At 42.4% G+C, this 16,850-nt stretch overlaps 1 protein-coding gene across 1 annotated transcript in view; it reads right to left on the bottom strand.

Moving 5' to 3' along the window:
- Positions 1-16,372, bottom strand: part of PARVG (parvin gamma) — a 35,026-nt gene extending 18,654 nt beyond the window's left edge. Inside the window, exons 1-9 of the mRNA XM_075276462.1 lie at positions 16,309-16,372; positions 14,827-14,891; positions 11,910-12,012; positions 10,397-10,537; positions 5,574-5,689; positions 4,388-4,443; positions 2,844-2,863; positions 2,203-2,264; positions 1,067-1,135 (exon numbers count right to left, since the gene is read on the bottom strand). Coding sequence (XP_075132563.1) covers positions 1,067-1,135; positions 2,203-2,264; positions 2,844-2,863; positions 4,388-4,443; positions 5,574-5,689; positions 10,397-10,537; positions 11,910-12,012; positions 14,827-14,891; positions 16,309-16,372 — 696 coding nt within the window. The remainder of the gene's footprint in view (positions 1-1,066; positions 1,136-2,202; positions 2,265-2,843; positions 2,864-4,387; positions 4,444-5,573; positions 5,690-10,396; positions 10,538-11,909; positions 12,013-14,826; positions 14,892-16,308) is intronic.
- Between the last annotated feature and the right edge of the window lie 478 nt (positions 16,373-16,850).

Below are 16,850 nucleotides of genomic sequence, written 5' to 3'. Positions count from 1 at the left end.
TTATATTCTTGTACATAGGAGGTAGTATTATAGCAGTTATATTCTTGTACATAGGAGTAGTATTATAGTAGTTATATTCTTCTACATAGGAGCAGTATTATAGTAGTTATATTCTTGTACATAGGGGGCAGTATTATAGTAGTTATATTCTTGTACATAGGAGCAGTATTATAGTAGTTATATTCTTGTACATAGGGGGCAGTATTATAGTAGTTATATTCTTGTACATAGGAGCAGTATTATAGTAGTTATATTCTTCTACATAGGAGTAGTATTATAGTAGTTATATTCTTGTACATAGGAGCAGTATTATAGTAGTTATATTCTTGTACATAGGGGGCAGTATTATAGTACTTGTCCACAACTTCGCTATACTTTATATTGTCATCCTCACTACATGATACAAAACTTCGCCACTTTATAAGATATGATAAACCTCCGTTGCGTTCCTTGTGCTGTCTATTATATACATTTTGGTTTGATCAATGAATTTTAAATATTTCCTGAAAGGTCCTTCAGGAAATCTTGTATAATTGATGAATTTCTCCCTTCTCTGAATTAATTTGTAATTTACTGAGATCTCGTCTGCCGGGGACTTGGCCTCACTTTGAATAGAAATTGTTGGTAATTTTAATGCATTACATACATTAAAGATAAAATTGTTTACCGACTCCTAATACACTTTGATGTCGGCACAAAGCTTCTCCAAAGACGCTCATCTATATTTCATACAGAAGCTTCCCAGAATGGGTAGATGAAACAGAAATAAATAATGTTGGGGTTGTGTAAGATATTAAAATAAGGGTCAGCTTTATTTCTAGAAACAGCGCCACTCTGGCCCGTGGTCTGTGTCTGGTATTGCAGCCCTATTCAAGTGAATGTAAATTCGGGCTACTCCCACCCAGTAGGCAAGTATAGGGGAAAGCAGATTGTTGCAGTCACTTGATGCCATTTTCCAGCTCGTGTTCCAGTATTAATCAGATTTTTCCTTAAACTAGTGTAGTTGGAGGACCCCTTTAAGGGTTTCACAATGATCTAAGTCAATGACAATGCATTACCACCCTACCTGGGTATCCAGATCGGTCACCGTGAGGCTCAAATTGAACAACTGCTTATTCACAAAATTCAGCATTGCCTGAAAGCAAGAAGGTCACATGACTAAAAGTGTAAGCAAAAATCAATGTAATTTTTTCAGAAATCTAAAGTGCAAGTGAAGGGAACAATGTACTTCACTAAAGGAAGGTGCCTGTGTCTGAGTATTGGTCTGGTGATTTCAGTCCATACTCTGTACACAAGCAGTTCAGTTTATAGTAAAGTCTACGGAGAGGGGAGGGGGAGGAGGACGATATATTAGGCCATCTACAGAATTAAATGAGTCATTTCTATCAAGAGAAGACTGGATAATAATTCCTGATACTCCAGCTGTATTGTGAACGAGAATTGTCTCCTTATAGTGCAGATGTATCTCTACTTCCTTCCCCTCCCCTCTCCATAGACTTCTATTGTATTGATTTGATTACTGGCAGGAGGAGGCAAATAAGAGAAGACATAAGTCACATCTATCTGAGTGCCTTCAAGGACTTCAATGGGTAGTTCCAATATATATTCACGGATCTCGATAAGACATGTTCTATAAATTATCGGACTATATCGGACCATTGTAATCCCCTCGGACTGGTCACTCAGTCACAGCTCTCTGACCTCTTCACTGCGTACTAAGCACAGCGCCGTAGGTTCTATAGTGGCTGTGTTTGGTATTGCAGCTCAGCCCTATTCAATTGACACACCATGTAACCAATGAACGCGACATTACACAGCCTGTGAAGTGGAAGCAGAAAGTTGCTGCTGCTTAAAGAGCTGATTTGTGGGGGTCCTGGGTATCGAACCCCTGCAAATATAATATTAAGGATAGGTCATCAATATTTTACTCTTGGAAAATCTGTTCTGATCAAATTTTGTCTACCAGCCGCCACCACTAGAGGGAGCTAGTGGTATGAACTCAGTAGGCAGTAAACTCCTAAGCTCCCCCTAGTGGTGGTCACAAGTAGCCAGAATTTATCATTTACCAGTATTATCTTGCTTTGATATCCTAGGAAATGAATCAGAACGGGATTTAGATTTAGTAAAAAGTGACTTAAAAGGGTGAAAATTCGCTGTAAAAACTATAACGAAATGCTCCTATTTTTGTTGAATTTATTTTACCTGTTTTACATCATTTACTTTTTCTGGATTGAGTTCAAAAAGTTGATCGAATCCATCCTTCTCTAGAAAAGAAGAGATAAGAAAGTGTATAAATGGCAACACGGATGTGAAGCCTAGGAAAGACTAGGGGTCCCACCACTGAGATTGAGAACAGGGGGTGCCTTGCCCCTATAGTGAATCGGAGTGGGGTTCCCAGTTCTCAGGAGTGACGGGGGTCTTCGGAGTTGGACCCCCACCCCTCACCAAGTCATAACCCCTTTAATTGACATAAAACTAGAGTGCCCCTTTAAACGACACGATCGGCTCTGCTACATCTCTCCGCCTCTTCGTATCCGTACCCGTTCTCTAAATTCTTGTCGTCTCCCACAGCCAGACTTGCTCTAAAAGCAGAGACATGGCAGCCTGACAGGTTAAATATGTTCTCGGCCATTTCTCACATCTGTGTCGATTATTGTCTGCTCCGCTCCGTCCCGCTGCACCCTAAACCGCCTTTTCAGCATCCCGTACCGTTGCCAAGGCAACCGTGGACCGGTCCGGCGTCTCACAATGAGACTCCGCTCCTTCCTGCAGGGTCAATGCATTTAGCTCTATCCAATCGGGCTGCATGTAAGGGGCCATGAATTAAACATAATATCACTTACTGGGAGCCGCGTCCTCCTCGCTGAAACAACCGCCGGAACCATTCGCATGCAAAACGCAATTTAATGAGAAGAACAAGGTGGAAAATATCAGTCAAAGGGTCAAAAGGAATAAATATCCTACAGATACAGGTGTCACGAAAACAAGGGCGGGCGGGGGGCCGGGGAGATGTTTTTAAAGTGAAATGTAACAATGTTGCAATATTTGTATCGTAGAGTTCCTGGCTTGGCAAGGAAACCATCAACAAGTTGTTGTTGATTGAGATAAAATGTAACAATGTTACTATATACGTATGGTATAGCTCCTGGATTTACAAGGAAACCATCAACAAGTTGCTGTTGACAGATCTCTTAGGGCATGTTCACACAGAGCTTTTTTGCAGGCTGATTTTGAGACGGAATCTGCCTTCCATTCAACTCAACAGGAGTCAGTAGCAGATTTTTTTCTCTGATTTTTCAGCTATAGGGAAAAAAAGACGACATGACCTATGATCAGGTGCCTTGAAAAACCCACTGAAATCACTGGGGACGGAAAAAACACAATGCGGTGGCAAAAAAGGTTTCCTAGATCCTGAAAAAGATTTATTCAGTCTTCAAAAAACTCTGTGTGAACATACCCTTACTCCTAATAGCCCCTGTATTTGCAGGGAAACCATCATAGAAGATAGATAGATAGATAGATAGATAGATAGATAGATAGATAGATAGATAGATAGGAGATAGATAGATAGATAGATAGATAGATAGATAGGAGATAGATAGATAGATAGATAGATAGATAGATAGATAGGAGATAGATAGATAGATAGATAGATAGATAGATAGATAGATAGATAGGAGATAGATAGATAGATAGATAGATAGATAGATAGATGATAGATAGATAGATAGATAGATAGATAGATAGATAGATAGATAGGAGATAGATAGATAGATAGATAGATAGGAGATAGAAGATAGATAGATAGATAGATAGATAGATAGATAGATAGATAGATAGATAGATAGATAGGAGATAGATAGGAGATAGATAGATAGATAGATAGATAGATAGATAGATAGATAGATATTAGATAGATAGATAGGAGATAGATAGGAGATAGATGATAGATAGATAGATAGATAGATAGATAGATAGATAGATAGATAGATAGATAGATAGATAGGAGATAGATGATAGATAGATAGATAGATAGATAGATAGATAGATAGATAGATAGATAGATAGGAGATAGATAGATAGATAGATAGATAGATAGATAGATAGATAGGAGATAGATGATAGATAGATAGATAGATAGATAGATAGATAGATAGATAGGAGATAGATAGATAGATAGATAGATAGGAGATAGATAGATAGATAGATAGATAGATAGATAGATAGATAGATAGGAGATAGATGATAGATAGATAGATAGATAGATAGATAGATAGATAGATAGATAGATAGATAGATAGGAGATAGATAGATAGATAGATAGATATTAGATAGATAGATAGATAGATAGATAGATAGATAGATAGATAGATAGATAGATTCTCACCTGCTTCGGGTAATAAATTCTATGGCTTTTCCGGTTTTCATCCCAGCTTTTGTTGGCTATGATATTGGACAGAGAACATGAGTCCGCTCAGTGTCAGCCAAAGAAAATGTCAAATGTAATTGGCAGAGGAAGAAAACGCCATCGCCAGTGACACGCGGGATCCGCACTAACACATGACCTTTACAGGACCGGCTAACTATCTGCACATGGACTCACCAGTGTGTATAACGCCCTAAACCTCCATAGACACTCAGGTTCTGTGCATTGTGGGTGAGCGAGGTATAGATATATCAGGGATAGCAGTTCTATCTACCAGTCCTGCTTATGGGAAAGATGGGTGACATTATTATGACCGCCTTTTCAGGTCCAAAGGGGTTGTCACCCACCCAACTTTCCTAGACTCTAATACAGTCTTCTACTCTAGTCACATGAAGAGCTGCATTTGAATCTCTGTAGATTTCCCCTTACGATGACTAGGTAAGGGTCATACTGACATGACAAGCGTGTAGCATAGATATGTATGTAAAGTGCCCCCTCTAATGGTGGGTGAAAAGAATTGCTACCCGCCCCTATTCTGACATAATAAATGTATCCCCTATGACATTACAGTTCCAGAGCATTTTATATTACAGAGGAACTACTGTATATTTCCAGGCGGAATAACAGAGGAATGGTAACACACAGAGTTTTAAAGGGGGCCTTTCATCACCTCTGCCAACTCCAACTCTTTGCATCTTTCAATCTGCTCCGTTCCTCTGATTTCAGCGCCGTTGGCATTTTCTCTCTAGCCCCCACCACTTCTTGTGTCACTCCTCTATAATTCCACCTGGAAATTTAGATATACATTTACAATTGGGTTTTTGTTAGTTGGAGATATGCAGATATTGTCCAATCAGTGCCATCTTAATCAAGCACCTCTTAATTCATGCATTTTATTCAGGCATTTCCAGGAGGAACAACAGAGGAACAGCACAATGACGAATTTTAGGAAAAGCTGCTTCTGAATTGTAATTCCATGGAGAATATAAGTATCTTCTAGAACAGATACAATAAGTTGGTGGATCTCTTTAATGATGGGGTGAAGACAAGAAGTCAATTCAGTGCTGGATACCCCACCCCCCACCTCAAGGCCTGGCACCCCGGCAATGAGGTAGATACTAGTATCTTATTAAAGGAGTACTCTTACCTCCACAATGATCACTTCTACAGACACATTCTGAGGAAGCGCTAGGTCAGGCTTAAAATGAAGGGCAAGGGCAACCAGGAGGTGTAATGTAGCAAGAAGGTCCTTACTGTGGATCACTGGAAGAAAGAAATATATGTGGATCACATGTCTGTAATGTCCAGGTCTCACAGCAAGAGAGTTCTAGGGGTTAAATTTTATGTGCGGAAGACACAGATTAAAGCGACCATTCACAACCTCCAGTTCTTTGCATCCTTTAATAGAGCCCGTTCCACTGATTCCGGCACAGTTGGAATTTTTTCTCTAGCCCCTACCGTTGCCGAACCATCAGTATCTAGACTCCCTAAGGACAAGTGAGTGGTGGTAGAGGATGCATCCTCCGCCTGCTCCTGCCTGATATCACCCACTTGACATTAGGGAGTCTAGTTAACATATCAGGTACCAAAACTAACTAAACCGATTGTTCAGGAATGGTAGGGGCTAGAGAAAAAATTCCAACTGCTCCAGAATCGGTGGAGTGGCGCCCCCACATCTCTGTTATACTTAATACTTGTATTCCCCAATTCCCCTCTGTTATTCCTCCTGGAAAAATATTGATTATCATTTCTTTAGTCAAAGCGGTTGTCTTTGCACTGATTGGAAAATGCCAATGTGTGTAGAGACACACCCCTAACTGATAACACCCAGCTGTCAATTTGTTCATGAATTTCCAGGAGGAATAATAGAGGAATGATGCAAATGTCTAATAAAAAATGTTTTTAAATTCTTATTTTATGCAGAATACAAGAATTCACCAAAATAGACATGTCAGGAGAGGTGGAGGTCCTCTTTAAGAAGCCATGTGTTCAGTAGGAATGCTATTTCCCGGAGTTCCTCTGTGTAACTGTTTGAGGACTAAAAATCATCTCGAGCATGATCTAGCAGTGAACTTTATATAAGATGATGTAGTAGATTTGCCAGTGGCATTGACCACTTCAGCTCTGCTACACCAGCAACGCCCACTTCAGCTCTGCTACATAAGTAGTAATTCTAGTCATTACTCCAGAATCGCTACTCTGCTGCCACCTATCTGTCTTCTCCAGACATTGCTGCATCATAGCTGAAGACTGGTAGCATGCATAACATTGCTTATCCTGAGTTTCCTGCTTCATGAATAGAATACCAGAGCTGCAGTTTAGACTGACACATACACAGACTAAGCCATGGATAGAATAAAACTGAATAGAAATGACTTGATAGTGGAAAGGCCTGTTACAGATTGTGCATTGAGGCTTGTGAGACGGAGGGAAGCGTCTTGTGTACTATGTCTTAGTATTTGTTTAGCTAAGAAGACGATATTTTTGTCTTTCTTTCACAATATTTTTGAGTTGAAATTTGCTCGGGGCTGACGTCGAGGCTGCTCGGTTGTCAGGGAAACTATAATTATCCGCCGTTCTATTGTATAATATCCCCTGCTCTTTTTTTTCCGGCTCGGTGTGATATGACGGCGCAGCGTTCACATTACTGGGTGAAGTGAGCCATCTGTTGATCTGGATTTTGATTCATCTCTCATCCGTCTTTCCACAGTTACATGTTCATTTCGGCTTGTCTGGATTTGACAGCCGACGTTTCACAAATTGTTTGCCGCCCGACCGGTTTCGTCTGCGACTGCTGCTACGACCTGAATCTTTTCCGAAGAGTTCTGTTATATTGTACGTGATTGTCGCAAAGGATTTTTGATATATCCTTTAATTGTCCCAAAGATATCAAAAGTATAATACCAGTTGCATGCAGGTACCACTAGGGGGAGCTCACTGTATTTGGATTGATACAGCTAGTACTATCCTCTATGGTAGCTCAGTAGCTGTGTAAAACTGTCTGTGGAGAGTTCCCCCTAGTGGTGGCTGAAGATAGCCACTTTGACTGTGTTAGGGTCAAGAGGCAGGGCACACTAGAACATGGTGTGGCCATACACGTCGTATATCCCTTAGGCTGTCCCAAATCACGAAAAATGGGAAGCTTTTTGGTGTCATACGTATCCCACTACAGGGACAATAGCTTTTTAGCATACCTCTATAGTAGGTATGCTACAAAAAATCCACTGTCAGCCATGACATTTTTGTGTGGTTTGTCAGAATTCTGACAAAGACTGATCTTTGGTGCCACACACTACTTGCAGAGCAGTGTAGCACTAATTTGGGGGGAAAAAATAGGAAGTTAGGGCTGTTCATGCTTCTCCAAATCCCCATTTTGTGAAAAGGAACCTCAGGGGTGGAGCTTATGCAAATGAGTGTCAAACTAGATCTTCCTATGAAGTTCTGTATTTCTGGGTGACACAGGGCAAGGCTTAAAATGTCCCACAAATAAGCAGCCCTGGTCACAAAAAAAGGTGACATGCCAACTCCCACAACAGACACCATAACAAAACTTTGTCAAGTTTCTGCAACCCACCAAAAGCTGCATAAATTTGTTTAGTCTGTTAGAATTTACCACTCAATGCTATAAGTATAGTTGCATTGCCACATACCGCCTGCAGACAGAAAAGAAAAGAAGTAGTTAGAGGTGCATATCCTGAGTTTGAGAAAAGGAACCTCAGGGGTGGAGCTTCAGAAAATGAAAGTCAAAGTGAATCTTTCTATGAGGTTTTGTACGTGTTTCAAAGGTGATTCAGGACATGGTTTAATATCTCACATAAATAGGCTTTGAAACTTTAAGCAATATAGGAGTGGTCGGGTCACGTTGTACCAGAAAGGGGCCTAATTTTAACCTTTACTATAAGGCCAACCCACAGGAATCAATATATGTCACTTCCTCACAGAAGTTGGGGTGAAGTGGCCATGTTCACGACCCATTGCCCATATTGGTCCAGTCTCTGTGATCCTGAATTTTTAAGTAGACTGCAAAATTTTTTAACCCGTAGTATCCAGTACTACTAGCAAATGCTAAATCCTAAGGACCCTTTAAGTAGATTGATTAATTAGAATTTCATTGTGCAAACATTGTATATAAGGGCCCGGTGGGCATCATTATAAAATCTGCAGACATGTGTGGCACTAATATTGGAAACAAAAAAACAAGAGGTAAGGGTGTGCTTGCTAGCCACATCTTTATTTTGTGAAAAGGAACCTCGGGGGTGGAGCTTATGCAAATATGTGACAAAGTGGATCATCCCATGAGGTTCTGTAGGTGATTCAGCGAGCTTAAAAAGTTTCAGGAATATTGAACTGTACAGCCATATTAGTGTGTTTGGGTTAACTTATACTTTACTATAGGACCACCTGTAGAACCCTGACCCATCTAGATGACCCATGTACATCAACCTTTATGTGAGTAGATTCATTCACAAAAGTTGGGGTGCGGCGGCTTTTATCACGAGCCATTGCCCGTATGGGGCCGATCTCAGTAATCCTGACTCTGGGACTGAATATTTAAGTAAATTGCAAAAATACTTAACCCTTAGTGTTCATTCTGAACATAAAAGCTAAACCCATAGGGCCCCTTTCATTAGAATCTGTATAAATGTTGGACAGGATATAAGGGCCCGGTGGGCGTCAGTGTATTTACTTAGTGTACGTTCTAAAATCCAAGTTATATACAGAATTTCCACTCCCGGTCTCTGTTTATATCCAATATGGCTTTAATGTACCGCTTTTTTCTGGCAGGGACCATCTCGCCATACGTGTGCGCCAGCAATTAACATGACTTTATGTGGGCATCTGCTGCAACCGATGTACAGGGAGTTTATATTACATATTATTACTGCAGCGAAGCTCTTAAGTTCCGTAAATGGAGAATTGTGGAGATGTAACAAAGGCGGTTAAAATGTCCATTTGATACTCCGCATCCATTTACTGCTTTTACCCGCTCGATATTCAAGGAGAGAACAAACAGTGCTACCTCTGTAATAACATATTACAGCCATTTCTCAGCTCCGCTTCCAATGACATTTCCATAGAAAGCAGCGATGGCGGCACTTTGCTAGGAGGCGGCGTGCGCTTGCTGCTTCAAGTTTAAAAATAACCAAAAGTTCTGATGAACTTTGAGGGTAGGGTGAGGGAAAGGGTGCTAGATGTTGTGAGAAGAGCATAGTGATATTCTGCTTTAAATTGTTAAACCATACATGACTTAAAGGGGCCTTTCACCAACTCTAACTCTTTACATACTTAAAAAGGCACCGCTTCACTGATTCCAGTGTAGTTGGAATTTTTTCTCTAGCCCCTACCGTTCTTGAGCAACCCAGTGTTAGTTTCAGCACCTGAAAAGCTACTTAGGCTCTGAACTGTTAAGTGGGCGGTCCCTGGGTCTCTGGTCGAGACTAGGACCGCCCACCTTACAGTACAGAGCCTAGTTAGTATAGGAGGTGCTGAAACTGACAACACCAGTTACTCAGGAATGGTGGGAGCTAGAGAGAAAATTCCAACTGCGTCAGAATCAGTGGAGCTGCGACTATTCAAACGTAAAAGTCATTAGATGTATTGAAAGGTTCTCTTTAAGGCATGATCTTGAGGATTTGTAGAGTTTATGGTGCCAGACAATGGTAGTTTAGTAAATACGCCCCACTGTATCTCCAGGCTACTAATGGCCTAAGGATGGGACATCACCATTATGGATTGCCTTTAATAGAGAAACGTATTTAAAGGGGTTGGCCCCCGGAAGTGCAGTAGGGCAGTAACAGCGAGGGAGGAAGTAGCTAACTTCTCCTCCAATTTACATTTCAATAGAACTCAATATGGCTCATTAATTGGGACAGAACTGTGTGAAAAAAGACAAGAGGAGACTTTTTAAGGACCGATCTAGGATTTCTGCTAGGACATCGGCACATCCTAGAAAAAAAACCAGGTACCTACAGTTCACATCCCACTTTTGCTGGCTTTGCTCCAGTTGCAGCTGTGACGACACGGCTTCCAGTATCAGTCCCAGCTTCCGTTTCTGGTTGACGGTGGATAGTGTGATTTCTTCTACGTCTATCACAACGTTTGCAATTTTTTCTGTGAAGGAAAAGGAAATATAAATTTTCAGATTTCTCGTAGGCTTCCCCTACTGTTATAAAGGAGGCTGGGCTGCAATACCAGGCACAGCCCTATGGACACAAGTGGTGCTGTTTGCGAAAAAATATAAGCCATGTTTTTCTGACTCCAGACAACCCAAGAGAGGAGGGCAAAGGATAGGAGAAGAGAGCAAATGAGAGGAAAGGTCAGCAAAGAACAGGAGAGCTAAGGACAGAAGAAGAAAGCAAAGGACAAGAGAGGAGATGATAGGACAGGAGAGGTAAGTAAATGATTGGAGAGGTGAGTAAAGGATAGGAGAGGTGAGCAAAGGATAGGTGAGTTGAGCTAAGGACAGGAAAGGTGAGTAAATGATAGGAGAGGTGAGCAAAGGTCAGCAGAGCTAAGGACAGAAGAAGAAAAGCAAAGGACAGGAGATGTGAGAGAAGGACAGGAGAGGTGAGCAAAGGACCGGAGAGGTGAGCAAAGGACCGGAGAGGTGAGCTAAGGACAGGAGAGGTGAGTAAAGGACAGGAGAGTAAAGGGCAGGAAAGGTGAATAAATGACAGGAGAGGTGAGCAGATTACAGGAGAGGTGAGCTAAGGACAGGAGAGGTGAGCAAAGGACAGTAGAGGTGAGCAAAGGACAGGAGAGGTGAGCAGAGGACAGGAGAGCTAAGGACAGAAGAGGAAAAGCAAAGGACAGGAGAGGTGAGCAAATGACAGATGCATCCTCTGACTCCTGTACCATCATGAATGGTCATGCAAACAGGGGTACATGCCCAACTTCTCTATGGCCATCCCAAACTTCCCACCTTTTTTGGCCATAAAGATGAATGAACCACTAGTGATCATGTATGTCCATCGCTCTTTTCAGTTATGGGTACATGGGACCAACATTTTTACAATTGCTTGGGTCCCTCAGCTCTCAGAGACTTATCCCCTATCCTGGGGTCGTCTTCAAGATCCTGAGTTTGAGCCCTACCATCTCTATGAGGTCTGCATGTACCTCAGATGGTGGCACAGCTTACTTTTAATTTCCCTGAGTCCCTCAAAAAAACTTCTGATCAAAACTTCTGATATGAAATTGGCCCCAAGCCCATCGGGGACGGAATCCATCTGTGTGTAGTTTTATGAACAGTTACTTAAAGTGCGGAAGAAATCTCAAAAAGGACATCTTGCATGTGCCAGACAGAAAGCGAAAAATAAAGAGGAACCCTTTGTTGTAAAGGAAGGCAGAGTGGAGAGAGCACTTCACACGTAGCGAGCGCACACGGTAAACAACTCAGAGATCGCAATCTCAGCCAAGTCCTCCATTAATCTATACTAACAGCTTGAGCGCTGGCAGACAATAACAGGGTGTAAAAATATCTTACGCAAAAGGTGGTGCAGAATTAAACCATCGAAGAGGTCCTCCTCCAGGCTCTTCACCACGATGTGCTCCTGCTTTAACTCATTGTTCATCCAGTCAATAAGGAACTGAAGAGAAGAACAGAAATGTCTACAGGGAATGAAGAAGGTCAACACAGAGTGATGGGGAGCGGCAATCGATGTTAGACTGGCCCACTAGAGGACCAGAAGATCCTACAGTTGGCCCAGGATCCAATACATTAATGGTCCAGCAGAAGACACCCAATTTCGAAGCATACTATGGTTATTTCCTAGCGGTTGGGCCCCAGAATCATTTTATCTGGTAGGCCCAAGGAACGTCAGCCCAGCACTGGTTACAATTTTAGGAAGGGGTCACGGTATGGAATCTATGTCCATGTTGGATTGACTTCTGGATTGGTTGGAAGACTCCAAAGTTTCTGAAGGAGAAGGCAAGTCTTCTGTAATATCCGTATACATCTGCATAGAGGGACATGTTTATGGGCTCACAAGAATTTGGTAAAGGTACAACTCCCAGCATGCCCTGAAATTAGGGTTGAGCGATCGTGTTCGGAAAAGATCGGATTCCGATCGGTGATCGAGAAAATTTCACGATCACAATCGGAATTCCAAACACGATGTTTTTAGGTGGGATCGAGATCGGTGATTATTTCCCACAATGCTTTGCTACTGGCCAAGCATTGTGGGAAAAGCTAACAATGTTAGCCTTCACACTGAGTATACCATCCGCTCATTCTGAGCAGTGTGTATACTCCGTGTGAAGGCTCCGCTGCAGCTCCATAGGAATGAATGGAAGCAGCCGGCACACAGCCTTAACCCCCATGCGCGCCGGCGGCATCCATTCATTGTATTGGGAGACTAGCTAACTTCTCTAGTAGCTACTTACCTGCAGAGATGGCTGGTCCGGTGCCCGGTGTTCTCGTTCTTCTTCACCTCGCTGCCTCTGCCTCCCAGGTTAGTGTTAAAGAGCTAGGAAGAAGGCGGGGCTTGTGGCTTGTGACATCTCCCCTCCCAGTACCTGCCCACACTCTCCTAACCTGGGAGGCAGGGGCCAGCGAGGTGAAGAAGAACGAGAACACTGGGCACCGGACCAGCCATCTCTGCAGGTAAGTAGACACCAGGGGGGACTGAGTAGCCAGAGGATTTTAAAAAAAATCACTACACAGCGTGGATTCTAACAATTAAAGCGTTCAATGGTTAGATTCCATGCTGTACAGTGAATAGGATTGTTTTTAAAATCTGATCTCCGATTAGTAAAAAAAAATCCCATTGACTTGCATTGGGATCGGAATTGGGATCGAGATCGGGTTCGAATTAAAAATGATCGGAAATCGGATTTCAAAATCGATCCTGAAAAGTGAAGAACGGCTCAACCCTACTTGAAATCTGTAACTGGGGCTGAGGCAGAGGACATAGGGAAGTGCGTGAAGACACACCAGGGGTGTCTCTATAGGCTCACAGGCCCAGGTGCTAAATTTTGGCTTGGGCCCGTCTACGCCACATTTTTGCTGCATTCACATTCCCCTTTCCTTATCTCTCTGGGCCCAGACCACCATGATAACTTGTTGACGACTCCTCTGTACATACAAGCTCTCCATTATTGTTGAAAGTAATTTTTCCTCTTTCTCCTCCATTAAAATGTTAATTTCTCCTTTCTGACAGTGGAAGGCTGTGCATCATAAATCTTCTTCCCCTGCCTCACTCCAATGCACCAGACAGCAGGGGTGATACATTTACAATGTACAGACTGCCAGGCATCAAAGGAAATCAGAAAGGAGATCAAAGATGCCCCAGTGAGGTGAGGGGGACCTGTAGGCTCCCTGGCTTGTAGGCCCGCTTGCATCTTTATCACTGTAAGCTAGTTACACTAGTGTTTCTGCCTCATACTCAGCTGCTAGGGGTAAGGAGACAGTGATGATGGAGCATGGGAATGGCCGGGTGTATGGACTGCCTTGGACAGTGGGAACACACCTGAAAACTAGGACTGTCCCACTGGAACTGGAATGGTTTGGAGGTATGCTTTAAGGAGAGAGCTCCCCCTGGTGGCAGTAAGAATTTTATCAAATCTGTGTAAAGGGGAGTACTGAGATGGCACTGTGTATAACCACATGATGGCGGTCGTATTGGGGACAAGATTTGCAAAAAAATTACTAATCTTGGATTGATCCCGATCCCATATAGATGCCATGTCCTAGTAATATGTCCTTGGCGTAGTGTGCAGCCCTTTACAAGTCTATCCAGAGCCAGCGAGCGTCATAGTGTATAACAATGGCCGGAGAGGGAATGCACCGCGAGCAGATCATGACAGAAGGTCACATTGAAGATATCACGTCGTCATTCCAGCCATTGTGAGACTATGAAGAGCCGATCGTGTTTTAATAATCCGGATACATTTACATTTCATTCCTCCACATCTTCTTTGTCCCAATTCTAAATCACGTACTGATAAAACCGCAAAACACAAGTCTGGATAATGAATCGGAAATTAGCACACGGCCCCGGGTACAAGATGGCGGTGGAATCCTAAGACACTGAGAGGCGTCACAAATCCATCCTATACAGTGACTGAATGTGTGGACCAGTGGGCAGTCTGTGTGCCGCCATATGGTCCTCTATGTGGTATACACTGGAGCATGTCGCAACATGGGTCCACTGCAGGCGCACACTGATGATAGGATTACACAACTAGTATGGATGTCAGTCGCCGATCCTTCTATCGGAAACCATAGTGTCACTGTCACACCGAGACATCTCAGATCTCCTCTGATTGCAACATGTGGTCCGGCTGACATGTGGTGTCACTCTTTCAGGACCTTAAAGGGACACTGACTTACGTATCAGTATATTTTTGGCAAGTGGATACATAGTATAATGAACATTATATACAGAGAATACACAACATACCGTCTTCAGTTCCTGAAGTTTCGGATCATTCTCTGAGCTCGGTTGCAAAATCTTTTGCACATCACCTGCACACAGAGAGCATATACATGACTGTATTTACATGGTGACTTCCAGAGGTGCGGGCCCCTAATACAAAATAGGTAATGGGGCCCCCGTGTAACATGTTCTCTCCATAATATTGGTGTTGTCTCATGTAGAGAGGAAAAAGTCTAGGGGGTGCGTCTATTTGTTACCAAATAGTAGGTGCAGAAAGTCTAGGGGGTGCGTCTATTTGTTACCAAATAGTAGGTGCAAAAAGTCTAGGGGGTGCGTCTATTTGTTACCAAGTAGTAGGTGCAGAAAGTCTAGGGGGTGTGTTTATTTGTTACCAAATAGTAGGTGCAGAAAGTCTAGGGGGTGTGTTTATTTGTTACCAAATAGTAGGTGCAAAAAGTCTAGGGGGTGTGTCTATTTGTTACCAAATAGTAGGTGCAAAAAGTCTAGGGGGTGTGTCTATTTGTTACCAAATAGTAGGTGCAAAAAGTCTAGGGGGTGCGTCTATTTGTTACCAAATAGTAGGTGCGGAAAGTCTAGGGGGTGCGTCTATTTGTTACCAAATAGTAGGTGCGGAAAGTCTAGGGGGTGTGTCTATTTGTTACCAAATAGTAGGTGCAGAAAGTCTAGGGGGTGTGTCTATTTGTTACCAAATAGTAGGTGCAGAAAGTCTAGGGGGTGGGTCTATTTGTTACCAAATAGTAGGAGCAAAAAGTCTAGGGGGTGCGTCTATTTGTTACCAAATAGTAGGAGCAAAAAGTCTAGGGGGTGCGTCTATTTGTTACCAAATAGTAGGAGCAAAAAGTCTAGGGGGTGCGTCTATTTGTTACCAAATAGTAGGAGCAAAAAGTCTAGGGGGTGCGTCTATTTGTTACCAAATAGTAGGAGCAAAAAGTCTAGGGGGTGCGTCTATTTGTTACCAAATAGTAGGAGCAAAAAGTCTAGGGGGTGCGTCTATTTGTTACCAAATATTAGGTGCAAAAAGTCTAGGGGGTGTGTCCATTTGTTACCAAATAGTAGGTGCAAAAAGTCTAGAGGGTGTGGCTATTTGTTGCCAAATAGTAGGTGCAAAAAATCTAGGGGGTGTGTCTATTTGTTGCCAAATTGTAGGTGCAAAAAATCTAGGGGGTGTGTCTATTTGTTACCAAATAGTAGGAGCAAAAAGTCTAGGGGGTGTGGCTATTTGTTACCAAATAGTAGGAGCAAAAAGTCTAGGGGGTGTGTCTATTTGTTACCAAATAGTAGGAGCAAAAAGTCTAGGGGGTGTGGCTATTTGTTACCAAATAGTAGGAGCAAAAAGTCTAGGGGGTGTGTCTATTTCTTACCAAATAGACACACCCCCTAGACTTTTTGCATCTAATTTTCCAAAAATCAGCAAAACAAAATAATTATCACATGCAGAATACTAATATACAATAAATTGACATTGATTGGATTAGTTGCCGTTACCTGTGGCAGTTGCGACATCAAATAAGGTTTGCTGGGAGTCTCCAGACTGATATTCTGGATCCATTTTGGTCTGTGGGAGGGTCCAATTGGTCAGAATGATCTCAACTACAATCCTTCTCCAGAAGGGTCAAATGTAGGCAGCCAAAAAACAGTGTGATAATGTATATGCAGTATATTTACGCAACATTATTTGGATTTTTACGATTTTTGATTCCTAAACATAGGTCATCAATTATAAAGCCTGGAAAACCCCTTTAAGAAAAATGACTGAAAGGGAGATTTACGGATACTGGGCTTTACATCGCACTGGTGTCTCATTGCTGAGAATCCCATGAATCATCTATAATCTGCTGGAGGATTTAGCAAGTGTCTCATCCTCCTACAGCACTCCCGCAGGTCAAACAAAGCATTACGCCTACCAATTAAAATCAATAGATTGGCTGTGCAATGCACGGACGAGCTGGGTCCTCCAGATCAGGAGACACTCTTTGCAGGCACTATGGCTATAAGTCTGTCATGTGTATATGCTATAAATATGACAT

This window comes from Leptodactylus fuscus, chromosome 5 (genome assembly GCF_031893055.1).
Source record: "Leptodactylus fuscus isolate aLepFus1 chromosome 5, aLepFus1.hap2, whole genome shotgun sequence".
NCBI lineage: Eukaryota > Metazoa > Chordata > Amphibia > Anura > Leptodactylidae > Leptodactylus > Leptodactylus fuscus.
This window is presented reverse-complemented; position numbering and strand designations above follow the sequence as displayed.